The sequence below is a fragment of the Rhinopithecus roxellana genome, chromosome 16 (genome assembly GCF_007565055.1).
Source record: "Rhinopithecus roxellana isolate Shanxi Qingling chromosome 16, ASM756505v1, whole genome shotgun sequence".
NCBI lineage: Eukaryota > Metazoa > Chordata > Mammalia > Primates > Cercopithecidae > Rhinopithecus > Rhinopithecus roxellana.
The window spans coordinates 108,022,497-108,042,320 of NC_044564.1; the positions used below are offsets into that span (position 1 = coordinate 108,022,497).

The following is a 19,824-nucleotide window of genomic DNA, read 5'->3' on the forward strand; positions in this document are numbered from 1 at the left end:
TTGACTGTAACGATCATGAATAGTATTGTTGTCATATTGCCTATTAAAAGATCCTACAATCAAAGGCCTCTAAACCAGAGTTATGCATTCAGATCTAGCTATTTAATGAAAACCTATTCTGAACAAAACACCACTCATATATTATTTCATTCATGCTTCATAATACATTTCTGATGGAGGCATTCCTAGTTCATTTTACAGATGGGGAAACTGTGGACCAATGTTGAAGAATTTCCCAGTGTTTCACAGCCTCCACGTCCAATGCTGTTTCCACATATAATACTCAATTTTGAACATTTTATTGTGTTAGGAGACTTTAAAAAAAAAGTAAAAATAAAAACAAAAGCCCTGCAAGCAGTGTGTGTTGGTCAAGAGTTGCTGTTTCTCTAAGGTGCAGTAAATCCTTAGCTTTGTTTTCCTGAACTTTGACTTTCGGTTGCACGTCAAGCCCCAGAGGTGGGCAAACGCTGATGCTACAGAAACAGCAGCAAGTGGCAACACTCGGGGCAGGAGGACTCATGCTGTTTGGACATTCCTAGCCAGGCTGTTGTTCACGTGGAGCCATGCCCAGCTCACCAAGGACACCTACGTCTGCCGACGCAAGTCATTCCTCCCTGATTATGAAAGTTTAATGTCCAAGGTTATAAACTGCTAAGAAGGCAATAGGGAAAGAGCTAATTTATGAGTCTGTAGTTACCAAAATGTAAGCAGCTCTGCTTTACATCACTGTCTTGGAGTGAGACAGACTCTCCAGCTACCTGTAATGTGACTCTGGACAAGTTACTTGCCCTCTCTGAATGAGAGTTTCGTTATGCATAAAATGGGGGTAATAAGCCTTTCTTCAGAGAGACACTGATATTGGAGATAATTTGTGAAAACAACCAGGTACATCATAGACTCTCAAACAAAGGATAGCTATTATTGTTGTATAACAAGAACAATTAGTACTAGTAGCATCTCTCAGCAGGTAGAATGTTTTAGCTATGGTACTGATCACCCCCGCCCTGACTCCCAAGAACTTTCATTACATCTACTCTCTATTCTTTCATCACCATCCACCTCTTGTTCCTCCATCCTCCTTTACCAAAAATCATAGAGGATCACATAGCCCCAAAGCTGGTCACATGGGTCTGATGAATCAGGTACCAGGAGCTTCAATGAGCTCAGTTGAAGTTGGGGAAACCAGGAAACATACCATCAGATAGTAAGTGGAGTCAAGGGAGCTGATAGGACCTTTCCCTGGTCTGTCCTTCTACTATCCTCAGGAGAGGCCTTGGTCAAAACTTCCCTAGCCAAATGAGCCTCAATATTGTGTTTCAAATACTTCAATTTCCTTCAATATTCACATTCAATGATGAATATTTACCACTCTCAGAAGCTGACTAAATCTAAACTCTTTTTAGATCACCTAGTTCTGTTTATTTTTTCCTTCATTTTGTTGACATTTCACCTTTTCATCCATAAATTCTGGTGTTACACTCTGCAACATCAAGCATCTTGGTTTTGTTTTCCATTTTATGAATTATTCCAAAAGAACGTGTTCATGAGAATTTACCCTTTTTTGTACTTATGGTCATTCCATCACTTTTAGATTTCCCTCATTTACTTGCCTAATTCTTCATTTGCCTCTGGAAGCATATAATATTTTTACTCTTCTCTGGAATTAAATTTGGATTTCATACTTAGGAAAAAACCCTGCAGAATGAACCCATATCCAGACAGTACCATATTTAGGGGTGCTGATGGCTTAGTTCAATCTCTTTGAGTTTAATTCTAGTTTTTACCAAATTTGAGGACAAAAGTACAAAGATTGCAAGAGAATGGGAATAAAAGACAATAATTTCTGGCATCAAATACATCAGAAAGCCCAGCTAGGTTTTGGAGGACTGGAGAAGATGGGAGAGACAATGATTTTTAAAAACAGAATATTTTATTTCCCATCTGGACAAAATTAACACATGGGAAATTCAAGGATTCAGAATCAATTTCTTTTATTGAAAGATTATTTAAATTTAACTATAAACTATATAATAAATTGTTGGAATTGGCTACTAATGATATATTGAAGAAAAATAATAAAAATATAGCATTGATTGTCTGGGAGCGGTGGCTCACACCTGTAATCCCAGCACTTTGGGACGCCGAGGCGGGTGGATCATGAGGTCAGGAGATCGAGACCATCCTGGCTAACAAGGTAAAACCCAGTCTCTATCAAAAATACAAAAAATTAGCTGGGCGGGGTGGCGGGCGCCTGTAGTTCCAGCTACTCAGGACGCTGAAGCAGGAGAATGGCGTGAACCCGGGAGGCGGAGCTTGCAATGAGCTGAGATCGTGCCACTGCACTCCAGCCTGGGCAACAGAGCAAGATTCCATCTCAAAAACAAACAAACAAACAAGCAAACAAATATATATATATATATATATATATCATTTATTGTCTAATTTGGAAATAATGATTCTTGAATGCCTACTGCACACAAACCCTATACAAACTCACTTAATGGTACTATGAAATCAAGATCCCACTTTACAGAGAAGAAAATAAAGGCTCAGACAAGTAAAAAACAAAACCAAAAACTCTTCACCAAGTTCATGTGTTTTGTAAGTGTTACAGCTACGCTAACAGCCTTCCTACTATCATTTAATGGACCCTAGAGCTCCGTCATTGACTAGCTGCATGACTTAGGGGAATCTCCTAATCTTCCTTGCCTCAGTTTCCTCATCTGTGAAATGGAGAGTCTATATTAGGAACTCCATGGTCTAAAGACATTCCTTGCAGCTTTAACATTCTATGAGTATAAGGAGTGTATGGGCATGATTTTAAGGATTGGTTGTTTATGAGCCAATCGGAGGTGTTGAATAAACACCTCCCTACTTACTAGGTCAAGGTAGAAAGGGGAGGGCAAACATTGGGAAAAAAAAAAAAAAAGCAACTTTAATGAGAAGTCTATAAAAATTGTGTGTTACCAAAGATCTGTCTTATTTGGCAGTTGCTGCCTCACTCACAGCTTTTGATATCTAGGAGGACTCTTCTCTCCCAAACTGTAAGTAAAAAAGCTTCCTTTGTATACCTGGACTGCACCAGTGAATAAGGGGTTAATAATAGCACTAAGCTTATAGAAGGGAAGATTGGTTTGCCTTTGTTTTCAGGAAAAACTTGACGGTGGCTGAAAACGTAATGGCTCTGCTTGGAGGAAAATCCTTGTTTTCCTCTCTCTAAGCATAAACGCTCATTCACACCTTTCCTGGCTTTTTGAGAGGTGGCAAAATGCCCAAGATTGATTGCCAGTTACATGTGTTAACTGAATGAGGCCCTTGTGAGTCTCTGATCTAGGAAAAACAACTTAAACACTCCTATCGTTAGGTTTTAATCAGTTTTTGAGATTCCTGTTCATTTCAACTCTCAACTCTCTTTTCATAACAACTACTTATTTTAGCGATTTATTTACATATCAATTGCCTTATGTCATTTTCTACATTCTCTTCCCACACCTACTGGTACTGACACTGAAGTTTCTTTGTCACAGAAACAAACCCTTAGAGTGTTTTACCCTTTGCCTTCACCCACTGCTCAAATGAGGAAATGCAACAGGGTTGGAAACTTCACAGAGCATAGTCGTCATTTGATTATGAATTTCCAAACCCTTCATGTCTGAAACTTTCCAGAACATTTCCTGCTGGCCCCAGACATTGTGAAGACCCTACAGCTTAAGACAGTAGGAACCAAAAAGTTGTGTATTTTGATACATTTGCTCTACTCTCTGAAAAATAGGCATTTGTGAGAATATGTTGCCTTTTTAAAAAATAACTTCTCTTTAAACAGTTACCTGGGGCTCCATTAGACCATTTGGATGCACCAGAGCTTGAACTCTGCTGCCCTGCTATTCATCACTTTAGCTAAGGCACATCTGGGTAGCACCCAGGCCCAGGTTAGAGCCAGAGATACTGGGGCAGGGAATGGGGAAATGCTGAATAGCTAAGAAGTCCTTTGGCTTCAGTCCACGTTTAGAGGAAAGAGCACCATTCAGGACTTGTTCTGGGCTGCTCCACCTGTGTTGAAGGGCACTGGAAATCAGGCTGTCCTAGGGCTGCCCTTGATCATTCCACTGCACTTGTCACTGGGACATTGGAGTGGATAATGAAGCTATGGGCATCTTTATGCATCATATACAAAAGTGTTGCATGCAATGCCTAGAAATCACAGGCTTTCTATAAATAAGCCTCCTCATATTTGCCTTAAAAATCCATTTGTCTTGCACATAGAGAAGCAAATGAACTTTCTGCTGCCTTCTATTTCTCCAGGAATTAAATATCCATGTTACAAATAATTATGTTTTCACAGAACGTCTTCAAGGAAGGTAGAAGGAACCATACTATAGGATTCTATCTGCTATTTTGCTGAAGGATTAGAAATAGAATTCCAAGTCATAAGCCAGTAGGATGTAACTTGCAATCCTAGAACATCACAACTTAGAAGGCACATCAGACAGTCTCTCTGGCTTCAGTTTCCTCATCTCTAAAGTGACAGGGTTTACACAAACATCTCTGAGGTCATTTTTAGCTCTGTTTTTCTGTGGTTACCTTCTGTTGTTAATACAACTTTCCTCCAGATTTATATACATTTTACCTGTTACAGATATGTAATAAAGTGTGTGATAAAAAATGTATAAAATGAAATGTGGCTGGGTGCAGTGGCTTACGCCTGTAATCCCAGCACTTTGGGAGGCCAAGGTGGGAGGATCACATGAACTCAGGAGTTCAAGAAAACCCTGGGCAACATAGCAAGACTTTGTTTATACCAAAAAAAAAAAAAAAAAATAGCTGGGCATGGTGGCAGGTGCCTGCAGTTTTCAGCTGCTTGGTGTCTGAGGTGGAAAGATCTCTTGAGCCCAGGAGGATGAGGCTTCAGTGAGTCATGATCGTGCCAATGCACTCCAGGCTAGGTAACAGAGCAAGACCCTGTCACAGAAAACAAAAAAGAAAGAAAGAAAAAGAAAAGAAATGTGAGAATCTCTCCACCCTACCGCATTCTTCAGAGATAACTCCAGAGTTGTTACTCTTTCTTTCCGTAGACACACAAACAGTATGGGTATATATCATTTTTTAATTAAAAAATAGGAGGATAGTATATATTGCATACTTCTCTGAAACTTGTTTTTCGTTTAATAATATAATGTGAACAACTTTCCATCACACTGAAAAAAGTTGGCTTGAGACCTCAGAGAGCAGAGGCTTAGGAGTACTGAAATTGTTCCGTGTCATTACCCATCCCAGGCTGGCCTCCTGTCTCCCTGTGGTGAACATTGGCCTGTGACCCTGTTTTATGATTAACAGAGAGGTAACATTTGTGCTAACGTGGTACAGACCTTTAATCCCGCTGTGGAAGTTTAACTCTCTGTAAACAGTATTAGTTTGAATAGACCTTTTTCACTGTTATTCTGGTTGAGTCAGCATAGCCAGGTTGAAGAAAATAGTTTGGAAATAGGTAGTAAATAGAAACATAGAGGCCCCTGAGGTGATTTTTTTTTTTTTTTTTTTTTACTAAAAAAAGAGAATTAGTAATACACTGCATTTTATAGTGCTTTGTAAAGCTTTGTCATGTTTATCATGCAATTTAACAAACATATTTTGAGCAACTACAGTGAGCAAGGTGTTCACAGCTTGTATTTGCATTACCCGGCAAAGAGACAACCAGAACAGTGATTATCACCATTTAATCCATAGTAAACTGAGACTTAGGAAGCTGCTTGACTTGCCTGAGGTTCCAGTTAGATTAGGCAGAGATGGTCCTTAAACCTAGGTCTGTCTGATCTACTAGCAGCAAGCCTCTACATGAATGTGTCAGATGTTTATGAATAAGTAATGTCCACGGTGTAATCACCCACAGCTTAAGGTACTCTGGGGTGTCATCAAGGATGTTAGGAATCATCCAAAGGCCATTTTTTTTTTCCATCAAACTCACTCTTTCCCTTGAATGGAAAGGAGTGCTGCTGCTTATCTCAACTTGATGCTTTATTAGTTATTTGTCCTTGGACAAGTAATTTACACTCTCTTATATTCTTTCCTAATCTCTTAAATGGGAGGGAAAAAGAGCCCAACCACCTTCTGGGATTATTTTGAAGAAAAATTATATAGTGCATGTAAAGCCATTAGCAGAGTGCTTGACAATACGTGATCACTTGTTATTATTATTATTATTGGGCTGATTTTTTCTTTTGTTTCATTAAGAAAACATCTTTCTTTTTTGGTAATTGTCAACTCCTTTGTGCAAATGCCTAAACTGAGAGAGGAAGTTTGCACCTTGCTCTGAAGATCACCCCCAGGTTGGCTTTTTTCAGCATGATGATCTAGAGGCCAGGTCCAAAGCTAAAAATCTTTTACTCCAATATTGGAGGCTAATATATAAATAGGGCAAAGACACTCTGTAGGCGGCTGGAATGTAATGGGCCTTGGAAGGTCACCTTCTCTAGAAATTCTTACCCACTAGCTTGTCCTATTACCCCAGTAACAGCACTGTAGTTTCATTCTTTTGGATTAAGAAAAGAACCTCTGTTGAAATGGAGAGGCAACAATGAGGTCATCAGTTATACCTTCTCATGAATTAGTTCAGTGGCCACTGACTCTTTATATCAAGGGACAGAGTACTGACAGCCTACCCCAAAGGGATGCAGAAAGTGTGGAGAAATACATTTGTCATGAGGATAGGACTGGATAGGGACTCTGCTTCATCCTAGCTGGGACCTTGAACAAGTCAGTTACCTTCTCTAAGTCTTAGTTTGCTCATTAATTAATGAAAATAATACCTGCTATAATTACCTCATTGCCAGTGGATCAAATGAGACCTGAGGTGTCCCTGGGCTTCCAGGAAGTAATATGTAGACATCCACCCTGTGCTGAGTGTATTGGAGGGAGAGAAGATGAGAGAAAGGAGGAGACCCCGGGATTAGACAGGAGGGTACCCAAGATAATCTTCACTACCATTTTTCCTTTGGTAGCCCAACCTACGCAAAAAGCACTCTTTGTAACACCCAAAGTGAGGGCTCTTTGAGCTTGCATTTTCAAGATTAACCCAAAGTGGCAGTCAAACAGGGGCAACGATCCCCTTCAGAGCACCACCAGTATGGAGGCTGCTTGGTTAGGGGGTCTTCAAGCCAGAGTCTCCCCTTGCTAAAGCAGTGAAGCTGGAGCAGGGACTGCCATACAACTTTAACATCCTCATAGGCAGTGAGAAACCTGAGCCCAGAGGCACTTAGGAAACATCCTCTCTGGTCTGCCCCAAGTGGTTTCCTAGATGGTTGAATATAAGGAAAAAGAAACTTGCACCCAACCCTCTGTAGTCCGAGGTCAAAGGGAAGTTAGCTTCAAGACTATGTATAGATTTATCCTTTCAAACTTGTTGCCTGGAGAATAATCTGTTGGAACTACAGACTAACAGAGCAAAGTGGAGGATAACTGCAGAGGCCAAGAGCGTCATTGTCCTGGCCTCAAGCCATTATGGAAATACAGTGGCACCAGGAGTCCACAGAACAGAGAGACAGTCCATTACTGCAGTTCCCTCTATTAGTCATATTTTAGTGGGTCACTAATTCGTTCGTTCAGTGTTTGGATTAGTGATTCCAAAGGTCTCCTGGAAAGCATTCTGTCTAGGATCACCATGAACATTCAGCATCCCACCTTCATTCGTTGTGGCTAATTACAACTAATAAGTGACGGGGGAAAAACACACCTCATTTGTTTATCCAGCTGTGGAAATGGGCCAGAGGTGTCACAGCAGTCTGCATGGCATGTCTGCACCCCCAGCTGTCTTAATCATGCAACCATCTGAGCCACCCATGGTTCTGTGCACAACCCTCCTACACTCTTTTCCAGACCTGTCGCGATGGCCCACCGATTTCCAGCCCTCACCCCAGAGCAGAAGAAGGAGCTCTCAGAAATTGCCCGTAGCATTGTTGCCAATGGAAAGGGGATCCTGGCTGCAGATGAATCTGTAGGTGAGTGTAAAAAGGAGTCCCATCATATAACAACATATTATTTTTTCTACACTTAGCAAAAACAGCTTGGTAATCATATTCTTTACGGAAGTAAAGGTTTATGTACACAGGAGTGGGAGCAGAAGACTCAGTAAGCATAGAACTTTTGAGTCCTGTAAGTAGTAGGCACATTCCTGAAAGCCAAGGAAAGAGGCTCAAGCCCTTCATTTTAAGGCCCTTTGCCAGGGGTCATTTGAATCCAGCCTTGTAGTAAGGCCAGAAACTTAGCAACTAGCGTAAAGTCAGATACACAGGCATCTGCTGCTAGTGAGAAGTTAGTTTAAAGTCAGTCCAGTCAGGAAGGGCAGGAAAAGTATCTGCATCTGGAATAGGACAGGGCTTATGGATGGGAGAAACTCAGGATGGCACAAGGGAAAGCTGTGGCAGAGTTGCACAATCTGCCATAAAACAACAGAACCCTGAGAATCAAGAGCATGCCCCATCCCTCCTTCTGTATGTACATCCAGAGAGACTGAGGACTGGAACAGGGAGGCTAAAGAGGCCTGAGGGCCTTACATATCCACCTGGACCTGATGGTGGCTTCCACCCTGACCTCTATATGCCCAGCCCACACACTCCCTAACCAGCAACCCGATAGCAACCAGGGTCTTCTCCCTGGAACACAAAAAATTGAGGCAAGAACTTTGACTATCTGAAAAAAGAAAGGGAGTCTCACTTTCCACCGTGGTGAGGGTCTCTGAGATGATGTGGAGAAGGCTGACAGGAAAGCCCTGGCTTGCTCCTTATGCTGCACTCGGCCCTCCCACCATAGGAACCATGGGGAACCGCCTACAGAGGATCAAGGTGGAAAACACCGAAGAGAATCGCCGGCAGTTCCGAGAAATCCTCTTCTCTGTGGACAGTTCCATCAACCAGAGCATCGGGGGTGTGATCCTTTTCCATGAGACCCTCTACCAGAAGGACAGCCAGGGAAAGCTGTTCAGAAACGTCCTCAAGGAAAAGGGTATCGTGGTGGGAATCAAGGTGAACATCTCCATTCACACCTCACATCTGCTTTGTCCTAGGCAAACTCCCAGCACACTGGCAAGAGTGGGGCCAACACTCTGAACATTCTCCTCATCTAATTTCTCTTCTCACCCTTTTCCATCATCATCTTCCCACAGAGAACCAGATCTTCTTCTAGATTTTTCCTCCAGTGCCCTCTTCTTTCACTCAAGTTTTCTACACATTCTTAATCTCTTTGCATCTCAATCTCATTTCTTAAAATGGGAATCTACCTCATGATGTTCTTACAGGGATGAAATGACTAAAAGTTTCTAGGCTGGACATGGTTATTTATGGCTGTAATCCCAGTACTTTGGAAGCCAAAGGCAAGAGGGTCGCTTGAGCTCAGGAGTTTGAGACCAGACTGAGCAATACAGCGAGACCTTGTCTCTACTAAAAATAAAAAATAGCAGCCAGGTGTGTTGGTGCATACCTGTAGTCCCAGATACTCAGGAGGCTGAGGTGGAAAGATTGATCACCTGAGCACTGGAGGTTGAAGCTGGAGTGAGCTGTGGTCATACCACTGCATTCCAGCCTGGATGACAGAGTGAGACCCTATCTCAAAAAAAAAAAAAAAAAAAAGAAAGAAAAAGTTTATATTGCATAATTATTCAGTTAATGGTAACTATTATAATTATTAAAGCATTTACTATTCTATCTTATAACTAGGTCTTCCAATAGTGCCTAAACTTCTCAAAAGTGAAAACTAGTATCCATTGAATAAGAGTGTTTACCATTCCAAGTACTCATTTAATTCTCATAACTTCTGGTAGTGGACTCAATTATCACCCTTATTTAGAGATGAAGTGAGAAAACTGAACTACAAAGAGTAACTTAACTTGCCCACACAGCAAGGCAAGGTCAGAGCCAGTTTATGCGAATTCTCGAGCTCATGACTTTGACTTTTGCTATGTAGAGAATAGAGGTTGTATCCTTAATTCTCTTTACCTCCTGTACTAACACAATACCTGGTGTATGCAGGTGCTCAATAAATGTTAGGGTAGACACTCTCACATTGTACCTTCCAGGTAACTTCCCTTCTGCTATGGACTGAACTGGGTTCCCCACAATGACTAATACACTTTCCTAATTCAACTCCTTGGTCTGTAAAAGATGCAAACTATTAGTTAGTTCCAAGAGTTCTGGTTGTGTTTTCCTGACATCTGACACCTGTTAATTATTTGTTAATTATTTGTATCCACAGTTAGACCAAGGAGGTGCTCCCCTTGCAGGAACAAACAAAGAAACCACCATTCAAGGTAAGGATATTGCCCACTGAGATAAATCATGCCAGTATAAGCTAGAAATGAAGGCAAGTAAAGAAGGAAGCAAGGGAAAACAAAATACAACTATTACACTGGTCTTCGAGCCACACATACCTGATTTTCAATACCAGCTCCTCCATTTAACAACTGTGACCTTGGGCCAGTCACTGAAATATTCTGACCCTCAGTTCTCCTATCTCGAAATGGAGTAACTGTTGTGGGGATTAATTCACACAATGTATATAAGGTGCTTACCACAGTACCTTGGATAAAGAAGATTATACTCTGCACCTGGAAGTATTACTTTTATAAAAATATTTAGCAGCAGTAGAATGGAAAGGTCACACACTTTGAGGTCAGACACACCTGGGTTTGAATCCTGGTTCTATCACATGCTACCTAGATAATTTTGCAAGTAGACAAGCCCAAGTAGACAAGCATTAACTCACAACATTGTGTTAGCTAAGCAGAATTTGAATCCCAGCTCTGTCACTCTTCAGCAGTTCAAACTTGGTAAAGTCTCTTAACCATCAGGAGCCTCAGTTTCCACATTTGTAAAATGAGTATCATATTAACTATTGGTTTCTTCTATCTAGATATGGAGTAGATAGTATGTATATCATACATATATAGTATGTATATATATAGTTTTGATATAGTATGTATATCAAAACACTATTTATAGTATGTATATATAGTTTTGTATGTATATACATAATATATATAGTATGTACATATATAGTATGTATATATAGTTTTGATATAGTATATATATCAAAACACTATTTATTTATTTATTTATTTTTTTGAGACGGAGTCTTGCTCTGTCGCCCAAGCTGGAGTGCAGTGGCGGATCTCAGCTCACTGCAAGCTCCGCCTCCCGGGTTCACGCCATTCTCCTGCCTCAGCCTCCCGAGTAGCTGGGACTACAAGCGCCCGCCACCTCGCCCGGCTAGTTTTTTATATTTTTTAGTAGAGACGCGGTTTCACCGGGTTAGCCAGGATGGTCTCGATCTCCTGACCTTGTGATCCGCCCGTCTCGGCCTCCCAAAGTGCTGGGATTACAGGCTTGAGCCACCGCGCCCGGCCCAGTGTTGTGATTAATGCCGATATGCTTGGCTGTTTTCAGTCCTCAAGCTCAGTGGATTGAAAGCTTAGCCAAGGGAGAACTCCTTCACTTTATGAGAGACCCCATGGATCTGTTACAAAGGTGTGAAGAAGCCTTTCTCTCTTTCGTGACTTGCAGGGCTTGACGGCCTCTCAGAGCGCTGTGCTCAGTACAAGAAAGATGGCGCTGACTTTGGGAAATGGCGTGCTGTGCTGAGGATTGCCGACCAGTGTCCATCCAGCCTCGCTATCCAGGAAAACGCCAATGCCCTGGCTCGCTACGCCAGCATCTGTCAGCAGGTGCTCTGCCTTCCCCTTGGGCTGAAAAACAGTAGGCTAGAGTTTTCTTCAGAGCTTTTCTTTTCAATTATGCTGTAACTACACATGGACCTCCTTTTTTGTCACCAGTATATCCTAGTGGCATTTTTCACAACGGGTGCTATAGCCAACTGTGGTAGGGAGAGATTTGGTTCCAGAAGCCAGTAGGAGTCCAACTAAGCTATGAGTTCAAAGGATAATGTCATCAACTGCTGCCCTCTGTCAAAGTTCCAAAAGCTGTCTTATAAGTGATAGGGCTTTTGAGGCCAGGGAACTTGGTTGTCTATACTCCGTAACATCCAAGACATGATCCTCTTAGATTCCTAGCTGAAGAGTGACAGCTCTGACCGAGTTCCAATCCAAATACTTCCATGGAGGATGGTGACCAGATGCTAAAGTTTCTAACACATACTAAAATGTCTCTGGGTCCAAGTTAAGTTTGATTTGCTTCTGTGAGTACTATGTTGGGGTTACTAGAGTTGTGGACAGCTGAGATTCCCAATTAGAACTATAAACACTGCTTGAATTTCCTCACTAACTCACCTTAGAGACATCTTTCTTAATGATTTATGCTTAGATGCCCTAAAAAGGCAGTAGCTAGGTTCTGAGGCACCTAGAATAGTTTCTAGAAAGAGATACAGAAATTATGGGTTTGTATTTAGTTTTTACCCCATTCTGAAAAATTCTACTGCCTTTAAGTCACCTATATAGTATTTCTCCATAATGGCTTCAATTTATACCAATTGCAACTGTTGAATCTCCTCCTAAGGAAAGGATAACAGTGAGCACAGCTTCACTTTTGCTTCCCTGATTTTCCTTTTTAGAATGGACTGGTACCTATTGTTGAACCAGAGGTAATTCCTGACGGAGACCATGACCTGGAACACTGCCAGTATGTTACTGAGAAGGTAAGTTTTAAATATGAAGTTCCCAATTCTAGCTAAAAAAATCTTCGTTTTAGGTAACAGCTGTTACTTAACATATAACAGCTGTTATATTTGAAGTAGTCTTTAGGATGGATAGCACTGAGAAGGTAGGGAGGTGCTCATAAGCCCTTCACTTTTTTGGTACATGATATGCTCCATATAGAAAAAGCGCAGGAGTTGCAGTACCAAGACTTGCGTGGGAGAATCCACGTTTCCACTTGTGGGATCTTGGGCAAGTCATATTATCTCTTTTGACTTCAATTAGATTACATGTACACAAAGAAATTTTAAAATAAGACACATGGGAAGATGTAATTAGAGAGTACTTTATTCCATCTGACTTTCTAAATTAGCCACAGTATATCTGAAAGAGGGTGGTTCTATTCACACACTGTGAGAAAGTAGGAGAGTCATAATGTCATCTGACCTTAGTTTCCCTACTTGGAAAATTATGTGCACTGAAATGCAATCTAAAAGCACTTGCGCCTCTAAAATGTATGCTTATATGACTACTCAGCTTCTGTAAACATGGACAGTGGAGGCCTGTTTAGATGACCCCAAATAACTGAAGCAATGCAGTCTCAATAAGGAATGACATTGACCATGGGAATAATAGAAAGAAAGGAATGAAGGGCTTCTAGGAAGCACAGCCATGCCCGTCATTCATGCAGTGAATGAGAAGCTAGATTAGGGGTGATGAAGACAGGCCAGTTTGGTTGTGCTCAGTGGCTATGGATTGCAACACATTGGTCTGATGAGGCCTGGAGGCTGGCTCAGAAGCTTTTGCCAAGCAGCAAATGAGAATTCCTTCATCCTGCCTCCCTGCAGTGTAAATGTGTCAACGTCAGGTGACTCTAAGTCTAGCTTTGAGTTTCACCTGGTGGGACCTCTTGTCCTTCAGGTCCTGGCTGCTGTCTACAAGGCCCTGAATGACCATCATGTTTACCTGGAGGGCACCCTGCTAAAGCCCAACATGGTGACTGCTGGACACGCCTGCACCAAGAAGTATACTCCGGAGCAAGTGGCTATGGCCACCGTAACAGCTCTCCACCGTACCGTTCCTGCAGCTGTTCCTGGTAAGGCCTTCTTTCTTCTCTAACTCAAGGTCTTAGCCCTCATTCTTTGGAGAGCTACAAGCTTTGTGTTTGTCCAGAAATCTGCTTCTATTCATGAAACAAACCTCTGTTATCTCACAGGCAGCCAGCACTTCTCCTCACACTTCAGAATACCAAGCATCCCAAGTCTGCCCAGATGCCCACAATCCATGTATTTCTTCAACATTTCACTGCCTTCCTTATGTATTTCAAACTCTTCTCTCTATGCCAACTAGCTTCAGCAAAAAAAAAAAAAAAAAAAACTGATTTCTCTGACCTGGTTCAGGCAAATTAAGCAGAGAAAAGACTGAGACATTACTTTTCTGGTAGGTTCATTGCTTGCTTTCTCAAGCAGGGTACATAAGGTGGGACTAATAGAGTGAAATGGCTTCTCTCCTACCAGGCATCTGCTTTTTGTCTGGTGGCATGAGTGAAGAGGATGCTACTCTCAACCTCAATGCCATCAACCTTTGCCCTCTACCAAAGCCCTGGAAACTAAGTTTCTCTTATGGACGGGCCCTACAGGCCAGTGCACTGGCTGCCTGGGGTGGCAAAGCTGCAAACAAGGAGGCAACCCAGGAGGCTTTTATGAAGCGGGCCGTGGTAAGATGCTGCTACCTCGTATCTACTTGATGGTGTTCACATTTGGGGCTTGACTTTCTGACATGGAGAAGCATTGTTTTCTTCGGGCCAAGAAGGTATCTACTTCTACTAGAGTCTATTAGGCATTTGAAAATGTGGCAGTAGAGAGGTCAGTATGAGGATTGAGGCTAGAGAGAGTTTTGAATTATCCACACTGGTAGTATAGTTGATGAGAGGAGACTGAAGGACAATTTCAACAGAAACACTTCAGAGAGAAGGAGATAAGAGGACCAAGAACTGAACCTAGGATATTTTTTATTTTGGGAAGATGAAGAAGAGAAGCAACCAAGAAAAGCAGCAATTATATCGTAGGGTGAACCAAGCATTCTGGGAACAAAGAGTGAAGAATTTATTTTTCTTTCTTTCGTGTTTGTTTGTTTGTTTTGAGATGGAGTGTTACTGTGTCACCCAGGCTGGAGTACAGTGGCACAATCTCAGCTCACTGCAACCTCCACCTCCTGGATTCAAGCAATTCTTCTGCCTCAGCCTCCTGAGCAGCTGGGACTACAGGCAGGCACCACCATATCTGGCTAATTTCTGTATTTTTTAGTAGAGACGTGGTTTCACCATGTCGGCCAGGCTGGTCTCAAACTCCTGACCTCAGGTGATCTGCCCACCTCAACCTCCCAAAGTGCTGAGATTACAGATGTGAGCCACCACACCCAGCCAAGTAAAGAATTTCAAAGGGCTAATAATAACATGCTATAGAGAGATTCAAAACAAAGGCCAAGAAAAGACACTGAGATAGGCATTTAGGAGCATATCAGTGACCCTCACTGAAACAGCTTCAATAAAGAGGAAAGGGAAGGTGCCCATTCGAGAAGCTTTTCAGAAAAAGACCCAGAAAGGTTGCCAGGAGAAATGGGGATCAAGGAAATTTTTATTCAAATAATAACCAAAATTTAAAAAATACCCTTTATGAGCCAAGAACTGGAGTGAACAAATCAGACATAGCCATGTCCTCCAGGAAGCTTGGAGTTTAGCCAAATAGGAGAGAGCTTGGCATGCTTAAATGTAAAGAAAGAGGCCAGGCGCAGTGGCTCAAGCCTGTAATCCCAGCACTTTGGGAGGCCGAGACGGGCGGATCACGAGGTCAGCAGATCGAGACCATCCTGGCTAACATGGTGAAACCCTGTCTCTACTAAAAAATACAAAAAACTAGCCGGGCGAGGTGGCGGGCGCCTGTAGTCCCAGCTACTCGGGAGGCTGAGGCAGGAGAATGGCGTGAACCCGGGAGGCGGAGCTTGCAGTGAGCTTAGATCCGGCCACTGCACTCCAGCCTGGGCGACAGAGCGAGACTCCGTCTCAGAAAAAAAAAAAAAAAAGTAAAGAAAGAGGAGCCAGAGGAGACAGTAAAGATGAGGAGACTGGGGATAATTGAGTGGAGAAGAACTTAGAGGAGCAGGACTGCATGAGACTCAATATTAAGCATAGGTGGCATAGCTGGTGTAAGACAAAAAGGAGGGAAGAGGCAGAAAAGAGAATGTGGTTGGAATCAGCTCTATATAAGTTAAGAGTTGATGACTGATTACAGTTGAGGGTATCTGCTGAGAATGATGTTAATCAGTTGATGACTGATTACAGTTGAGGGTATCTGCTGAGAATGATGAAGAAATGGAAATTTCAATACTGACAGTCGGAAAGGGTAGAAAAGCAGTTAAAGGGACTTGCTAGGAAATTGATCACACATTATGGCCAGACATGGTCAAGCATCAGATAAGGTGCAGCTGAAATAAGAGTGAGTGTGTGGTAGCTTCATTCCTGAATTTTCCTAACAGCTGTCTAAAGCATGCAGGAAGATTCAGATAAACCTGAATGCAAAATAGCAGGGTAGAAGAGTGAAAGTTTAATAGGAAGATAGAATAGTGACAAACTTTACCGATAGCCTCTGTTAGCTTGCTGACCATAGAGGAAGCTAGGCAAGGAACCAAGAGTAGTCAGAAGTGTGGTGATGAGGCCCTAAAGGGAAGGAAGGCCCCAGGGAATCTAAATAATCATCTCACAGGCATAAGAGAGGTATGAGATTTTCAAAGTAGTGCTTTACCTTGACTGTGGAAAGCAGAGTGCAGTGGTGCTGCTGCATGGCTGATGGATTGAGGAGACCTAGCTCACATGATGGAGGGATTGTGAAAGCGCACGTCATAGGGACATCCACACAGAAGAAGGGAAGCTGAGTTTATCATCAAGGATGGTGCTTCCCAAGCTCCAGTGTGGATCTGAATCACCTGAAGGACTTGGTTTTGTTGTAATCTTTTATATTTACACATAATAATTGTATACATTTATGGGGCATCTGTGATTTTTTATATATGCATATAATGTTTAATGATCAAATCAGGATAATTAGGGTATTCACTCCAAATATTTATTATTTCTTTGAGTTGGGAACATTCCAAATCTTCTCTTCTAGCTATTTTAAAATATGTAATAAATCATCGTTTACTACAATCACCTTATTGTTCTACGGAACACTAGAACTTATTCCTTCTCTCTAACTGTATTTTTGTACCCATTAGCAACCTCTTTTCATTTCCCCTACCCCCACTTGAAGCGCTTGTTAAAAATGCAGGTTATGGGTCTCACCCACTGAGTTTCTAATTCAGTAGGTCTGGGATAAGGCCAGGGAATTTCTATTTCTAACATGTTCCTAAGGGATGCTGGTAGACCATGAAACACACTTGGAGAACCATTGATGTAAAATGTAGAAATAAGTCCTGGAGACAACAGACAATAGCAACACTGACTGGAAGAAGTGGTACCACTGAGTGACATTCAAATATTGTCATAAGTTTCATAATTCTGAATTTATCTTTAACTGGAATGTGTACAGGAAAGCAAATGATACTATGATAACTAAATAAAAATTACATATTCTTCTAGACCAATATAGGTCAAAAATGGAAATATTTTTAAAATAAACATGTTTTTCTTTTGGTATAGTGTACTATACTAGTGAGAAATTTCTCAACTTCAGTTTCCAGTACTGCTGTTGCAATACTGTTGGTACTGAACAGATTTCCCCAGTAACTGACACAAACCTCAACCTTACCAAAGAAATGCTCAGAAAACTGGGATAAATAGGGGAGACACTTTATAGAAGGGGATGGTATCAGCAGCAATATTCAGCAACATCGCTGTAAAAAGAAGAAAATCTGAGTGAAGGTTTGGCTGGTTTCCCATGAGAAGTAGACAGGGTCAAGGTGGGGTCACATTTACTCTAACTCGTCTCCTTTCTCATATTTGTCTTCTAGGCTAACTGCCAGGCGGCCAAAGGACAGTACATTCACACGGGCTCTTCCGGGGCTGCTTCCACCCAGTCGCTCTTCACAGCCTGCTACACCTACTAGGGTTCAATGCTCGCCAGCCTAGCTCCAGCGCTTCTAGTAGGAGGGTTGAATGGGAGCAACTTTTCCTCCAATCCTGGAAATTCGACACAATTAGATTTGAACTGCTGGAAATACAACACATGTTAAATCTTAAGTACAATGGGGGAAAAACCAAATCAGTTATTGAAACATAAAAATGAATACCAAGGACCTGATCAAATTTCACACAGCAGTTTCGTTGCAACACTTTCAGCTCCCCATGCTCCAGAACACCCACCCAAGAAAATAATAGGCTTTAAAACAGTATCAGCTCCTCATCCAAAGAACAACTGCTGATTGAAACACCTCATTAGCTGAGTGTAGAGAAGTTCATCTTATGAAACAGTCTTAGCAGTGGTAGGTTGGGAAGCAGATAGCTGCAACCAAAAAAGAAATAAATATTCTATAAACCTTCAGCTGCTATCAGGTTTCACTTTTCTGCTCTTGTTGTCCAAAGACTCAGTGTATTTCATTACTTTTGACTCTACTAGACATGACTGGGTTTCAACAGTAAAGGTCTTCAACTCTGGCTATTCATTGGAATTAAGTTGCAAAATTTTAAAAACTCAGATGCTCAGGCCACACCCCAGCTCAATTAAATCAGAAACTAGACCTGGAATCCTCTACCTATTAGATTTCTTAAAGTTCCCTCTGATTCCAATGTACAGTCAAGTTTGAGAACTACCAATCTAAACTTCCAGTTTGAGGGTATTTGAAAATTTAAAGCCATTCACAATATGAAGACAGCTAAAAATGTAGAATGATTTTGAGCAACTTGTGGAGTGTAATAAGATAATTCATGTGACTTCAATGCTTGGAGCATTCCTCTTCAAGTGGCCCAGATTTGGTGAAACAGGACTACCTTGTCATCTGCACGTCCAGGTACATTTCGTAGTTTTGCAGTAAATAATATTCACATAATGATACTGTATTGACTTTCAATTTTCAGAATTAACCTACAGTTAAAGCACTTAAGACAACCAGAGTTATAAAAGAGAATTTAAATATTATGACTTTGGACAGTGTAAAAGTAATGATTTAACTGACAGAAGCTGGGAAATATAAGGGGGAGGAGAAGTAGAGGAAAGCAAAGAGAGTCAGGAATACTACTTAAAACTGATGGGTTAAGAAATAGTGCTTTAATTCTATTTAAGTAATAAAGGAAAAGGATATAAATCATTAAAAAATATATACCTAAAATTAAAATATTGATGTTAGTATGCTAAATTTCTTACCTTGAATAATACAAAGACAAATGGTATTGTATAGATTAACAAATGAAGTAACAGAGGCTTAACATATTATTTAGAGGAATAAGACAGAATTAGCCAAAGGAGCTTATCTTAAGGAGAAAGACCTGGGAGTGGGGGCACAGGAGAGATGACTTTTCCTTATTACCTGCCCTCTACAGTATTTGAATGTTTATTTCCATGTACTTGTCATTACTTTTCTAAAAACAACTATATTCATACAAGCAACTCAAGCCTATATTAGAGATCTATTAAGCCAACGGTTTTCATTTTACAGATGATAAAACAAAGCCCAGAGAAGTAAAATTACTTACTGAGGGTCAAACATTTATGGTAGAGTTGAGAGATTAAAATTCAGGTCTTCTAAACTCAGGTCTCTTGCTCAAAAAATGGACACACAGCCAGAGATCTTACAGGGCAAGGTGACAGGCTGTGTTCAGTATCTCTGCCACCCGTGGCGTAGGTCTTGTACATTTCTCCTTGTACATTTCAGTCAATCATCAAGCATTTCATGTCCTACTATGTGCCAAGCTGTCCTAAAAGCTGGTAGGTAACACCTTGTGAGACAGAGTTTTTCTTCCAAATAATTTTTATCTAGATCTTACTCAGCATCGCTGAATTCTTTAGATATTTTAAGACGTTTCTAAATAAACCTCTTAGATTCTTATCAGTTAAGCATGAATTTATAATCAAGGATGAGTTACTTGTATATTTTTGTCAAGGCTGAATTACATTTTACTGGGAATGAGGACTTGTATTATGCATTTTCTTGGCTATCATCTGATATATTTTCCCTACTAAAGGACTACAGTTGTCTTTGAA

General features: G+C 41.2%; 1 protein-coding gene across 2 annotated transcripts; it reads left to right on the top strand.

Annotated features, from left to right (window-relative positions):
• The first annotated feature begins 2,930 nt into the window (after positions 1-2,930).
• Positions 2,931-18,557, top strand: ALDOB (aldolase, fructose-bisphosphate B). Of its 2 annotated transcripts, none has more exons than XM_010374151.2 (9): positions 2,931-3,044; positions 7,870-7,991; positions 8,803-9,014; positions 10,240-10,294; positions 11,547-11,707; positions 12,550-12,633; positions 13,553-13,727; positions 14,149-14,348; positions 17,639-18,557. In XM_010374151.2, the coding sequence occupies exons 2-9, from the start codon at positions 7,880-7,882 to the stop codon at positions 17,732-17,734; spliced, it is 1,095 nt and encodes a 364-aa protein (XP_010372453.1). In that variant the 5' UTR covers positions 2,931-3,044; positions 7,870-7,879; the 3' UTR covers positions 17,735-18,557. The 2 variants fall into 2 exon arrangements, with proteins under 2 accessions (XP_010372453.1, XP_010372454.1); XM_010374152.2 differs by lacking the exon at positions 17,639-18,557 and adding an exon at positions 16,447-16,693 and having other exon boundaries at positions 2,938-3,044; positions 14,149-14,366.
• Positions 18,558-19,824: the final 1,267 nt, after the last annotated feature.

Coding starts and splice junctions, on each gene's coding strand:
- ALDOB (XM_010374151.2), top strand. CDS start 7,880: ATGGCCCACCGATTTCCAGCCCTCACCCCAGAGCAGAAGAAGGAGCTC. Junction 7,992..8,802: donor GGCTGCAGATGAATCTGTAG/GTGAGTGTAAAA, acceptor CTCCCACCATAG/GAACCATGGGGAACCGCCTA. Junction 13,728..14,148: donor CGTTCCTGCAGCTGTTCCTG/GTAAGGCCTTCT, acceptor CTCTCCTACCAG/GCATCTGCTTTTTGTCTGGT.